General features: G+C 47.2%; 1 protein-coding gene across 1 annotated transcript in view; it reads left to right on the top strand.

The window, feature by feature from the left end:
• Positions 1-14,551, top strand: part of agbl1 (AGBL carboxypeptidase 1) — a 312,383-nt gene that overhangs the window by 24,774 nt on the left and 273,058 nt on the right. Inside the window, exon 5 of the mRNA XM_078427109.1 lies at positions 3,947-4,040. Coding sequence (XP_078283235.1) covers positions 3,947-4,040 — 94 coding nt within the window. The remainder of the gene's footprint in view (positions 1-3,946; positions 4,041-14,551) is intronic.

The following is a 14,551-nucleotide window of genomic DNA, read 5'->3' as shown; positions in this document are numbered from 1 at the left end:
TTGCTTCTCTTAACATCCTTGTTTCCTTTACTGTGTTAGCTTTTTCCATCATGATTCCCCAGTGCGTAAGCTCTTGGGTTAAAATATTACAAACTACTTATCTTTCTTATCATTTTCAGAATTTCCTACATCATGCAATAATCAGATTATTTAGGCAATATTCCAAATGCAGCTGCAACGTGACTTCCTGACGCTATTGAAGCAATACTGAAAGCACACCAATGTCTCTACGTCCTTAGAAGGCTTAGACATTGAGGCATGTCCCTCACAACCCTCACCAACTTCACCATAGAAAGCACTTGATTGGATGTGTCACAATTCGGTTTGGGAACAGCTCCATCCAAGACCGCCATAAATTGCAGGGAATTGTGGACATAGTCCAGACCATCACACAAACCAACCTCCCTTCCATTGACTCCATTTCACTTCACGCTACCTCAGCAAGGCCAGCAGCAAAATAACCATGGACGAATCTCACCCAGACACTCCCTCTACTCCCCTCTCCCATCAGGCTAGAGGTACAGAAGTGTGAAAATGCATTCCTCCAGATTCAGGGACAGTTTCTTCCTGGTTGTTAGCAGGCAACTGAACCATCTTCTCATCAAATAGAGAGCGATCCTGACCTACCATCTATTCACAAAATGACTTTTGTCTATATTCGGTATGAACCAGCACTTGCAGTTCCTTCCTACACGTTAGACCATATGTGATTGCAGACTCACTGCCAATGTAGTTGACTAACCTCTGGCATAGGATGTCCTGGGTTTGCCAATTTGTGCCTTCATAAGGTGGCATAAATCAAATCTATTTATATATATCTGTGCCATTAATTCACACATCTTGTTTTGAATGCCCTGCACACTAATATAAATTTCAGTCTGAACAAGTTCACAAGCATGGGCCTTACTCCCTGATACATAATCACCATTAAACTCTCACCTGAATTCTCCCCATGTTTTAGTTTCAAAGCCTGATCCCAGCCCTGGTTAACTTGTTTAAATAGAGGCAAACCAAGCAAACTGAACTTTCTTTCAGCAACAGCTAATGAACTGAAGCCCTTAACTGAAGCTCAGTCCGCCTGGGCCTACCTGATCTCCCGGTTGCCAGACACTTTAATTCCCCTTCCCATTCCCACACTGACCTTCCTGTCCTCTATTGTCAGAGTGAATTGGAGGAACAGCACCTCATATTTCACTTGGGCAGCTTACAGCCCAGCGGTATGAATATTGATTTATCTAACTTCAAGTAATCCTTGGATCTTCTCTCACTCCGTTTCTCCCCCACCCATCTAAGTCCTCTTATGTAAGAAGGAACTGCAGATGCTGGTTTAAACCGAAGCTAGACACAAAATGCTGGAGTAACTCAGCGGGACAGGCAGCATCTCTGGAGAGAAGGAATGGGTGACGTTTCGGGTCGAGACCCTTCATCAGACTACCTTGATGAGTCTCATTGTCTGTAACTCGTTTTCACGTAGCCCTCAGCTAACAATGGCCTTTTTCCTTCATCATTGTTACATTTTTGCATATCTTTCATTTATTTGTTCTATATCTCTCTATATCATCGTCTATAGCTCTTCTTTCCTTTTCCCCTGACTCTCTGTCTGAAGAAGGGTCACGACCCAAATCGTCACCTATTTCTTTTCTCCAGAGATGCTGACTGATCTGCTGAGTTAGTCCAGCTTTTTGTGCCTATCTTCCCTTATCTTTCAATATCTCATTGATCCAAGGAAGATTTGGGGGAAACAATTAACCCCCTAAATTGTGATGTTCTGGGGAACAGTTCATGAAAACTTTGTGCTTTCTCCTGATCAGAGCGGAGATCTTCAACAGGTGAATCACCAGTAAACACAGTGGTGCAGGTCGGCACAGTGGCCAAGCTGGTGGAGCTGCTGTCTTACAACGCCTGAGACCTGGGTTCGATCCTGATCTCAGATGCTATTTAGTTTAGTTTAGTTTAGAGATGCAGTGTGGAAAAAGGCCCTTTGGCCCACTGAGTCTGCACCGATCAGCGATTCCCGCACATTAACACTATCCTACACACACGAGGGACAATTTACACTTATACCAAGCCTATTAACCTACAAACCTGTATGTCTTTGGAGTGTGGGAGGAAACCAAAGATCTCGGAGAAAAAACTTTTTCAGTCAGAGAGTTGTAAATCTGTGGAATTCTCTGCCTCAGAAGGCGGTGGAGGCCAATTCTGTGGGTGCTTTCAAGAGAGAGTTAGATAGAGCTCTTAAGGATAGCGGAATCAGGGGGTATGGGGAGAAGGCAGGAACGGGGTACTGATTGGGAATGATCAGCCATGATCACATTGAATGGTGGTGCTGGCTCGAAGGGCCGAATGGCCTACTCCTGCACCTATTGTCTATAAAACTCTTTTGGTCACGAGGTGAATGGACAAACACCGTATAGACAGCACCCATAGTCGGGAACTAACCCGGGTCTCTGGCGCTGCTAGCGCTGTAAGGCAGCAACTCGACCGCTGCGCCACCATGCCGCCCTAACGCGCCACATGTGCCACTATTCTATCTCCTTTAATGGCCACATATTTTTACCAAGATAGAATAATCAAAAGCACTAGTTGAATGAAATGAGGCCAAGTAGCTCAGAACTAGTGATCTGGGTGTCCTATTGCATCAGTCACTGAAAGGAAGCATGCAGGTACAGCAGGCAGTGAAGAAAGCCAATGGAATGTTGGCCTTCATAACAAGAGGAGTTGAGTATAGGAGCAAAGAGGTCCTTCTGCAGTTGTACAGGGCCCTAGTGAGACCGCACCTGGAGTACTGTGTGCAGTTTTGGTCTCCAAATTTGAGGAAGGATATTCTTGCTATTGAGGGCGTGCAGCGTAGGTTTACTAGGTTAATTCCCGGAATGGCGGGACTGTCATATGTTGATAGACTGGAGCGACTAGGCTTGTATACACTGGAATTTAGAAGGATGAGAGGGGATCTTATCGAAACGTACAAGATTATTAAGGGGTTGGACACATTAGAGGCAGGAAACATGTTCCCAATGTTGGGGGAGTCCAGAACAAGGGGCCACAGTTTAAGAATAAGGGGTAGGCCATTTAGAACAGAGATGAGGAAAAACTTTTTCAGTCAGAGAGTTGTGAATCTGTGGAATTCTCTGCCTCAGAGGGCAGTGGAGGCCAATTCTCTGAATACATTCAAGAGAGAGCTAGATAGAGCTCTTAAGGATAGCAGAGTCAGGGGGTATGGGGAGAAGGCAGGAACGGGGTACTGATTGAGAATGATCAGCCGTGATTACATTGAATGGCGGTGCTGGCTCGAGGGGCCGAATGGCCTACTCCTGCACCTATTGTCTATTGTCTATTGTCTAACTACACTGCTGCAGAACTGATAGACAATGGCTGATTCCTATCTTCTTTCACCTCAGCTGCTTTGTGTTGCTACGTGTGAGTGGAAACTCCAGCGACTGAACAGTTTTGCACAGCAGTCTAGAGTATGATACATTGGATAATATGTGACATTGCTGTTTCTTTAAATGAAAATTAAATTAAGCTTCAGAAATGTGAGAAACACGGTGGGAGATCAGGCAGCAGCTTCTGAAAGAGGCTGAGCTGGTGTTTCAGCTTGAAGAATGTTTGTCAGAACTTTAAGAGATGAACCAAATTAGTTTTAAATTGCAGAGTATGATGAAGGCAAGCAGAGCATACAAGGAATATCTCAAGAGAGGGGCATGAAGTCGTTTGGTTGATGGGTTATTGAGGGTAGTCAGAGATAGTAACGGCCCAATCCCTCCCTCCCTCACATGTTCTGCAATTTAAAGCAAATTTGTTTTCTCTGTGTCTCAGTTCCACTTAAAATATTAATTCTTTCCACAGATGTTGCTTGACCTGTGAAATGTTGGCAGCATTTTCTGTTCATTACATGGTGACCTTTTCAGATTTTGTTTGCATGGCTTTATGTCTCTTATCCTTTCAGTCACAGTTGGTGCTGCACTGGGTAAGAGTGGGATCACCAGGTTCGTGCTAAATCTGCTCTCTCCCTACACGAACAGGAACACAAAGGCTATAAGGTAAGTAGTGGGAACAGCCACAATGTGATTGTACTGAAGAACAATCAGACTCAGGGCAATCTCTGTGCTCGGTGGAATGGTGTTCTTTTCAGATGATATATTGTGCTGATCGAAGAGATATTATTTTGCATTAATACCGTTTTGTTGTGCTCAAGGCAGAATCTAACTCATCTCAGCACCATATCAGTGAGTTGCTTATTGGGGAAGCCAGTTTTTCCCTTGCTTATCCTTAGTTTAAATTCTCTTGCAAAGTCCACCAGTTAATCCTGATGCTAACTGATATTTATTAGTTTCTATTGTTTCCTGGTCTATATGGCACGCAAGCAGCACAGCAGCTAGTACTATAAGAAAATAACTGCAGATGCTGGTACAAATCGATTTATTCACAAAATGCTGGAGTAACTCAGCAGGTCAGGCAGCATCTCGGGAGAGAAGGAATGGGTGACGTTTCGGGTCGAGACCCTTCTTCAGACGCTAGTACTGCTGTTCACAGCTCTCAGGACCTGGTTCAATCCTAACTGCTGGTGTTAACATGCTCTCTGTGTTACTGTGTGGGTCTCCTATAGGTACTCTGGTTCTCTCCCATATTGCAAATAAGTAGAGGCAGGTTAATTGTCAATGGTAGGTTAAGTGGGGAATATTTGGGCATCTGGCACAGATTAAGTCACAGGGTGGAGGGAAATAGTTTAGATTGGTTTATGATTGTCACCTGTACCAAGGTACAGAGAAAAGGTTTTGTGTGCGTGCTATCCAGTCAAAGGGGGAATCAGACTGAATGCATTGCTCTGCTGGGAACTGCCATAGGCTCTGTGGGCCGAATGGTCTACTGCGTTGTAATGATGGAGTGAATTCTTATGCTGATTGCTAGTTAATACTTACCAGCATATTACCAATTAACTTACATTAGTAAAGAAAAGACACAAAGTGCTGGAGTAACTCAGTGGGTCAGGCAGCTTATCTGGAAGACATGGATAGCTGGCATTTCAGGTCAGACTGAATTAGTTATAGTTGCAGGATCTGGCTGCTTTCGCTAATCAAGTACTCACTACTATAATTAGTCATAAAGTCCTAGAGACATACAGTCCTGGAGTCATAGAGTCAGAGAGCCCAGAAACAGCCCATCGGTACAGCTCGAACCAGGCTGACTAAAATGCCTTGTACTAAAACTCTCATTTGTTCGCTTGTTCCTGAACTACAGCCAAAACGGTACACGATAGCGTGACAATTTTAGGCCCACCTTACTCACCATCGTCTCGTGGTCCTATGGATGATGTTTCATTGAAATCGGTGTTATATTTTTTGTTATTCACATTTTAAAGTTTTTTAAAACGGGCATACGCAGTTGGAGCTCCGTTGATCTGGTACTTACATAAGATGGCCGCCGCATCCGCACGTGCGCAGAACAAATGCGTCCACGCCTGCACAGTTGGGGACCATTGAGCAGGGCTCGGCTGCCTGTCTCTTGGCAGCGGGAGAGCCAGGCCTGGTGCCGGGGGAAGCAGCTGGAGCCTGGGCCTGGGCCTGGGCCTGGACGTGACCGGGTAACCGCGAACCTGAGGTGGGCCAAGGGGAAAGGAGGCAGCGGCAGCGGCAGCAGCGGCGGTGAAGCCGGGCATTGGTGGAGGTGGAGGCCGAGGCATGGGCCTGGCACTGGGCCGGTTCTCAGCTCCCCTGTCCCCCCATCTCTCCCCGGCCAGCTCAACGCTTTCCCCACGCTGCCCAGAGTCTAGCGGCTCAGCAAAGTGGGAGAGCCGCTGCTGTCTACCACTGTACATCCCCACATCGAGACGGGACAGGACTCTCCTCACCCCCGCTCCACCAATGGCGGCCGCCCGGGCCGGAGGCGGGTTGTTCTGGCAACCACGGGTTGCTCCCGGGAGTGAGGGGGAAGGGAGAGGGGGGAGGGAGGGGGAAGGGAAGGAGGTGGAGGTATGGGGTGGAGCGGGAGGGAGGGGGAGGGGGATGGAGGAGGGGAGGGAGGGGGGGAGGTGGGGGGAGGGAGAGGGGGGAGGTTGGGGGGGTGGGGTGGGGGAGGGTGGGGGAGTGAGGGGGGTGGTGGGGAGAGAGGGTAAGAGGGGGAGGGTAGGAGGGGGGAGGGTCGGGAGGGGGGAGGGGAGGGAGGGAGGGGGAGGAGGTGGTGGAGAGAGGGGGTGGAGAGAGGGGGAGGAGAGGGGGAGAAGGGAGACGCTAGTGGGGGGATAGGGGTGGGGGTGTGGGGGAGTAGGGAAGGAGAGGGTGGTGCACCTATGCAGGAGAGGTAACCCTCGGGGGGGGGAGGGAGGGGAGGGAGGGGCAAGGGGGGAGGGAGGGGAGGAGGGGAGGGGGGAGTGAGGGGAGGGGGGAGGGGGGAGTGGGAGGAGAGGGGAGGAGAGGGGGAGAGGGGGGGGGAGGGGGAGTGGGGGGAGAGGGGGAGGAGAGGGTGCTGCATCCATGCAGGAGAGGTTTGGGCCCAATGGGTCCACTTGGTCTAGTATCCCTCTCTGACTAAATGTCTTTGAAATGTTGTTATTGCACCTGCCTCAACTACCTCCTCTGACATCTATATACCCACCACCATCAGTGTGAAAACATTTCCCCACGGGTTCTTATTAAATCTTTCCCGTATTAACTTAAACCTCTGCCCTTTAGTTCTTGTTTCCCTGACTTTGAGTAAAAGTCTCTGTGTATTCACCCTATCAGTCCCCCTTGTTATTTTATACACCTCTATAAGGTCACCATTCAGCCTCCTACATTTTAAGCCCAGCCCGAGTCTGCCTAATCTCTCCCCAGAGCTTATCCATCTCAGCACTCTTTTCAGCTTAATGGGATCTCGCAGCAGGGCAGCCAAAACGGAACACAATATTCCAAGTGGGGCCTCAGCAACATCTTGTATAAGTAGAACATAATGTCCCAACTTGGACACTCAATACCCTGACTGATGAAGGCCAATGTGTCAAAAATGTTCTTCACCACCCTACCTAACTGCAGCATCACATTCAGAGAACCATGTACCTGGACTCCTAGATCCCTCTGCTCTACAACACTCCATATAGTTCACTGTGAAGGTCCTGCCCGGTTTCGACTTCCCAAAAGTTGATGTCTTAGAGTCGTAGAGTCATACAGCATGGAAACAGGGCCTTCGGCCCAACCTGCCCAACCAAACAACATGTCCCATCTACACTAGTCCCACCTTTGGCCCATATTCCTTCCTATCCATGTACCTGCTCAAATGTTTCTTAAACATTGCGATAGTTCCTGGCTCAACTACCTCCTCTGGCAGCTCGTTCCATAAACCCCCCACTCTTTACGTAAAAAAGTTACTTCTCAAGTTCCTATTAAATCGTACCTTAATCCTATGTCCTCTGGTTCATAATTCACCTAAGGGCCAGAGACTGTGGATTTACCCGATCATCTCACGATTTTGTACACTTCCATAAGATCACCACTCACCAGAGAAAACATAGAAAATAGGTGCAGGAGAAGGCCATTTGGCCCTTCAGGCCAGCACACCCATTTATTGTGATCATGGCTGATCATCCACAATCAGTAACCCGTGCCTGCCTTCTCCCCATTTCCCTTGATTCCGTTAGACCATGTCTAACTCTCTTTTAAATTCATCCAGTGATGAATTCTCTGTGGCAGAGAATTCCACAATTCACAACTCTCTGTGTGAAAAAGTTTTTTCTTTCCTCACTTTTAAATGGCCTCCCCTTTATTCTTAGACTGTGGCTCCTGGTTCTGGACTCCCCCAACATTGGGAACATTGTTCCTGCATCTAGCTTGTCCAATTCTTATAAAATTTTATACGTTTCTATAAGATTCCTTCTCATCTTTCTTCCAGTAAATACAAGCCCTGTCTTTCCAATCTTTCCTCATATGACAGTCCCGCCATCCCGGGGATTAACCTCGTGAACCTACGCTGCACTGTCTCAATAGCAAGGATGTCCTTCCTCAAATTAGGAGACCAAAACTGCACAAAATACTCCAGATGTGGTCTCACCAGGGCCCTATACAACTGCAGAAGGACCTCCTTACTCCTAGACTCAAATCCTCTCGTTATGAAGGCCAACATGCCATGAGCTTTCTTCACTGCCTGCTGTACTTGGATATTTACTTTCAGTGACTGGTGTACAAGGACACCCAGGTCTCGTTGCACTTCCCTTTTACCATCTGACACCATTGAGATAATAATCTGCCTCATGGTTTTTGCCGCTAAAGTGGATAACCTCACATTATCTACATTATACTGCATCTGCCATGCATCTGCCCACTCACTCAAACTTTCCACGTCACCCTGCAACCTCCTAGCATCCTCTTCGCAATTCACACTGCCACCCAGCTTTGTATCATCTACAAATTTACTCGTTTTTAGCTTTAATTCCATCATCCAAATCATTAATATTTATTGTAAATAGTTGCGGCCCCAGCACCAAGCCTTGCGGCACTCCACTCGCCACTGCCTGCCATTCTGAAAAGGACCCGTTTATTCCTACTCTTTGCTTCCTGTCTGCCAACCAATTCTCTATCCATGTCAATACCCTACCCCCAATACCATGTGCTCTAACTTTGCCCACTAATTTCCTGTGTGGCATCCTATCAAAGGCTTTCTGAAAGTTCAGATACACTACATCCACTGGCTCTCCTTCATCCATTTTACTTGTCACATCCTTTTACTGCTATCCAAATACGCCGTTGTTACCTCTTTAATAATTGACTCCAGCACCTTCCCCAACACTGATGTCAGGCTAACTGGTCTATAATTCCCCGTTTTCTCCCTCGCTCCTTTCTTGAAAAGTGGGATAACATTAGCTACTCTCCAATCCACAGGAACTGATCCTGAATCTATAGAACATTGGAAAATGATCACCAATGCGTCCATGATTTCTAGAGCCACCTTCTTGAGTACCCTGGGATGCAGACCATTAGGCCCCGGGGATTTATCAGCCTTCAGTCCCATCAGTTTACCCAATACTATTTCTCGCCTAATGCAAATTTCTTTCAGTTCCTTTGTCTCCCTAGATCCTCCGTCCTCTAGTACATCTGGGAGATTGTTTGTGTCTTCCTTAGTGAAGACAGAACCAAAGTACCTGTTCAACTCTTCTGCCATTTCCTTGTTACATATAATAATTTCACCCGTTTCTGCCTTCAAGGGAGCCACATTTGTCTTTACTAATCTTACTCTCTTAACATACCTAAAGAAGCTTTTATTATCCTTCTTTATATTCTTGGCCAGCTTACCCTCGTACTTCATCTTTTCACCCCGTATTGCCCTTTTTGTACCTTTTGTTGTCCTTTGAAAGTTTCCCAATCCTCTGGCTTCCTGCTCCGCTTCATTATGTTATACACCTTTTATTTTAGTTTTATTCCATCCCTAACTTACCTTGTCAGCCACGTTTGCCTCTTGCTCCCCTTAGAATCTTTCTTCCTCTTTGGAATGAAATGATCCTGCAACTTCTGGATTATGCCCAGAAATTCCTGCCATTGGTATGTTCTACTGTCATTCCTGCTAGGATCCTTTTCCATTTGACCTTTGTCCAGCTCCTCTCTCATGCCTTCATAGTCCCCTTTGTTCAACTGCAACACTGCCACTTCTGACTTAACCTTCTCCCTCTCAAATTGCAGATTAAAACTAATCAAATTATGCTCACTATCTCCTACCTTGAGTTCCCCTATTAAATCAGGTTAATTGGACAACACTAAATCCAGAATTGTCTTCTCTCTGGTAGGCTCCAGTACAAGCTGCTCTAAGAATCCATCTCGGAGGCACTCTACAAACTCCCTTTCTTGGGGTCCAGAACCAAACTGATTTTCCCAGTCTACCTGCATATTGAAATCTCCCATAACCACAGTGGCATTACCTTTGTTACATGCCAATTTTAACTCCTGCTGCAACTTACACCCTATATCCAGGCTACTGTTTGTGGACCTGCAGATAACTCCCATTAGTGTCTTCTTACCTTTACAATTCCTCAATTCTATCCACAGCGACTCTACATGGTCAGTCCCAATGTATGTCACCCCTCGCAAGGGACTGAATTTCATCCTTCACCAACAGAGCTACCCCACCTCGTCTGCCCACCAGCCTGTCCTTTCTTTAGGATGTTTAACCCTGAATATTCGGTTCCCAGTCCAAATCCTCCTGCAGCCATGTCTCTGTAATCCCCACAATGTCATACCTACCAATCTCTAACTGAGCCTCAAGCTCATCCACTTTACTTCTTATACTTTGGGCATTCATATATAATAGACAATAGACAATAAACAATAGGTGCAGGAGCAGGCCATTCGGCCCATCGAGCCAGCACCGCCATTCAATGTGATCATGGCTGATCATTCTCAGCAGTACCCCGTTCCTGCCTTCTCCCCATACCCCCTGACTCCGCTATCCTTAAGAGCTCTATCTAGCTCTCTCTTGAATGCATTCAGAGAATTGGCATCCACTGCCTTCTGAGGCAGAGAATTCCACAGATTTACAACTCTCTGACTAAAAAAGTTTTTCCTCATCTCAGTTCTAAATGGCCTACCCCTTATTCTTACACTGTGGCCCCTTGTTCTGGACTCCCCCAACATTGGGAACATGTTTCCTGCCTCTAACGTGTCCAACCCCTTAATAATCTTATACGTTTCGATAAAATCTCTCATCCTTCTAAATTCCAGTGTATACAAGCCTAGTCGCTCCAGTCTTTCAACATATGACAATCCCGCCATTCCGGGAATTAACCTAGTAAACCTACGCTGCACGCCCTCAAAAGCAAGAATATCCTTCCTCAAATTTGGAGACCAAAACTGCACACAGTACTCCAGGTGCGATCTCACTAGGGCCCTGTACAACTGCAGAAGGACCTCTTTGCTTCTCTACTCAACTCCTTTTGTTATGAAGGCCAACATTCCATTGGCTTTCTTCACTGCCTGCTGTACCTGCATGCTTCCTTTCAGTGACTGATGCACTAGGACATCCAGATCTCGTTGTACGTCCCCTTTTCCTAACTTGACACCATTCAGATAATACTCTGCCTTCCTATTCTTACCACCAAAGTGGATAACCTCACACTTATCCACATTAAACTGCATCTGCCATGCATCCGCCCACTCACACAACCTGTCCAAGTCACCCTGCAACCTCATAGCATCTTCCTCACAGTTCACACTACCACCCAGCTTTGTATCATCTGCAAATTTGCTAATGGTACTTTTAATCCCTTCATCTAAGTCATTAATGTATATTGTAAATAGCTGCGGTCCCAGCACTGAGCCTTGCGGTACCGGTTCAACTCGTCTGCCATTTCCTTGTTCCCCATAATAAATTCCCCACTTCTGTCTTCAAGGGACCCACATTTGCCTTGACTATTTTTTTCCTCTTTACATACCTAAAAAAGTTTTTCCTATCGTCCTTGATATTATTGGCTAGTTTACCCTCGTACCTCATCTTTTCTCCCCGTATTGCCTTCTTAGTCATCTTCTGTTGCTCTTTAAAAGAGTCCCAATCCTCTGTCTTCCCACTGTTTTGTTGTACTTCTTCTCTTTTATTTTTATGCTGTCCTTGACTTCCCTTGTCAGCCACGGGTGCCTCTTACTCCCCTTGGAATCTTTCCTCCTCTTTGGGATAAATTGATCCTGCAACCTCTGCATTATTCCCAGGAATACCTGCCATTGCTGTTCCACCGTCTTCCCTGCTAGGGCCTCCTTCCAGTCAATTCTGGCCAGCTCCTGCCTCAGGCCTCTGTAATCCCCTTTGCTATACTGTAATACTGACACTTCCGATTTTCCCTTCTCCCTCTCAATTTGTAAAAACTTATCATATTGTGATCACTGCATCTTAATGGCTCTTTTAACTCGAGTCCCCTTATCAGATCAGGTTCATTACACAGCACTAAATCCAGAATTGCCTTCTCCCTAGTAGGCTCCAGTACAAGTTGTTCTAAGAATCCATCTTGGAGACACTCCACAAACTCTTTCCTGAGGTCCATTACCAACCTGATTTTCCAAGTCTACCTTCATGTTGAAATCTCCCATAACCACCGTAGCATTACATTTGCGACATGCCAATTTTAGCTCTTGATTCAACTTGCACCCTATGTCGAGGCTACTGTTTGGGGGCCTGTAGATAACTCCCATTAGGATCTTTTTACCCTTACAATTTCTCATTTCATTCCATACTGATTCTACATCTCCTGATTCTATGTCACCCCTTGCAAGGGAGTGAATATCATTCCTCACCAACAGAGCGACCCCACCCCCTCTGCCCACCTGTCTGTCTTTTCTATACATTGTGTACCCCTGAATATTCAGTTCCCAGCCCTGGTCCTCTTGTAGCCATGTCTCAGTGATTCCCACAACATCATACTTGCCAATGTCTAACTGAGCCTCAAGCTCATCCACTTTATTTCTTATACTTCGCGCAATTAAATACAACACTTTAATTTTGGTATTCACCTCCCCTATCACACAGGGTCACAATTGGCCCTGACCGTACTCTCTTATCCCTTCTAGAACTTCCCTCCCCATTCATTTGAGAGTCCTTTGCAATTTCTCCTGTAATCGCTTCCCCTTTAACTCCATTTTCATATTCCCAGTTTGTCAACCCCTCCCCCCCACTACTTAGTTTAAAGCCACACTTGTAGCTTTTACAAGTACTCACCTCATCTTTCACATCAATTCCTATTACACTTGGCCATACTCATCCTCCTGCGCTCCAAGGAATAGAGTCCCAGCATACTCAACCTCTCCCTGTAGCTCAGGCCTCTCAGTCCTGGTGACATCCTCGTAAATCTTCTGTGAACCCTTTCCAGCTTGACAATACCTTTCCTATAACATGGTGCCCAAAACTGAACACAATACTCTAAATGTGGCCTTACCAACATCTTATACAACTGCAACATGACCCCACAACCTCTATACTCAATACTCTGATGTGCCTAAAGCCTTTTTTGACCACCCTATTTATGTGTGGTGCCACTTGCAAGGAACTATGCACCTGCACTCCTAGATCCCTCTGCTCTTCAACACTCCCCAGAGAACCTGCTGTTCATAATGTAGGTCCTGCCCATGTTACACTTCCCACCTGCCTAGCTGATCGATCGTGCTGTAATTCTTCACTGATAACCATCATCAATGTCTACTATGGCTGTGTGAGATGCAAATGTAGAACATATAAACTGTTTCTTTAAAAAGGACATTGAACTATACAGCACGGAACAAACCCTTCAGCCCTCAATGGTTTGTGCCGAACATGATGCCAAGATCAAACGTAGCAGCCTGCATATAATCCATATCTCTGCATTCCCTACATATCCGCGTGCCTATCCAAAAGTCGCTTAAATGCCACTATTGTATCTGTCTCAACTACCACCCAGCCCTGCCTTTCGCCCCTCCCTGCCTCTCACCTCACGCCGCTGGCCTTGCCCAGCCCCGCCCTGCCTTTCGCCCCGCCCTGCCGCTCACCTCACGCCGCTGGCCTTGCCCAGCCCCGCCCTGCCGCTCACCTCATGCCGCTGGCCTTGCCCAGCCCCGCCCTGCCGCTCACCTCACGCCGCTGGCCTTGCCCAGCCTCGCCTCGTCGCTGGCCTCGCCTCACCTCACCGCTGGCCTCGCCTCACCGCTGGGTGGGGGTGGGGGAGTGGAGGTGGGGGGAAACGGTGGGGAGGGGAGGGCGGGAGTAGTGGGGAAAGGGGAGAGGGGAGTAGGGTAGGCGGTAATGGGGGGGCGGGATTCGGGAGTGGGGGCAAGGGCGGGAGTTGGGGGGAAAAGGGGGAGAGGAGTAAAGGGGAGTTGGGAATGGGGTAGAGTGGGAGTGGGGGGGGGGGGTAGTCAATTCAAGTCAAGTCAATTTTATTTGTATAGCACATTTAAAAACAACCCACATTGACCAAAGTGCTGTACATCTGATTAGGTACTAAGGAAAAAAATGAAACATACAGTAGCACACAAACATAACAGCACATACAAAACAGTTCACAGCGCCTCCTCAATGAGCCTCAAACGCTAGGGAGTAGAAATAGGTTTTGAGCCTGGACTTAAAGGAGTCGATGGAGGGGGCAGTTCTGATGGGGAGAGGGATGCTGTTCCACAGTCTAGGAGCTGCAACCGCAAAAGCGCGGTCACCCTTGAGCTTAAGCCTAGACCGCGGGATAGTGAGTAGCCCCAAGTCGGCCGACCTGAGGGACCTGGAGTTAGAGAGGTGGGTTAGAAGATTTTTGATGTAGGGGGGGGAATGTCCATTTAGGGCTTTATATGTGAATAGGAGTAGCTTGAAGTTGATTCTGTACCGTACAGGGAGCCAGTGGAGAGAGGCCAGAATTGGCGTGATGTGGTCCCTTTTACGGGTACCCGTCAGGAGTCTCGCTGTGGCGTTTTGGACCAGTTGCAGGCGGGACAGGGAAGATTGGCTGATCCCAGTGTATAGGGAGTTGCAGTAGTCTAGGCGGGAGGAAATGAAAGCGTGAATGATTTTTTCAGTGTCGTCGAATTGGAGGAAAGGTTTGATTTTAGCTATGGTACGAAGTTGGAAGAAGCTGGCTTTTACCACAGCGTTG

The sequence above is a fragment of the Rhinoraja longicauda genome, chromosome 33, assembly GCF_053455715.1.
Source record: "Rhinoraja longicauda isolate Sanriku21f chromosome 33, sRhiLon1.1, whole genome shotgun sequence".
Lineage (NCBI taxonomy): Eukaryota > Metazoa > Chordata > Chondrichthyes > Rajiformes > Arhynchobatidae > Rhinoraja > Rhinoraja longicauda.
Note: the sequence above shows the minus strand (reverse complement) of the source record. Positions and strands in the feature narration are given on the sequence as shown.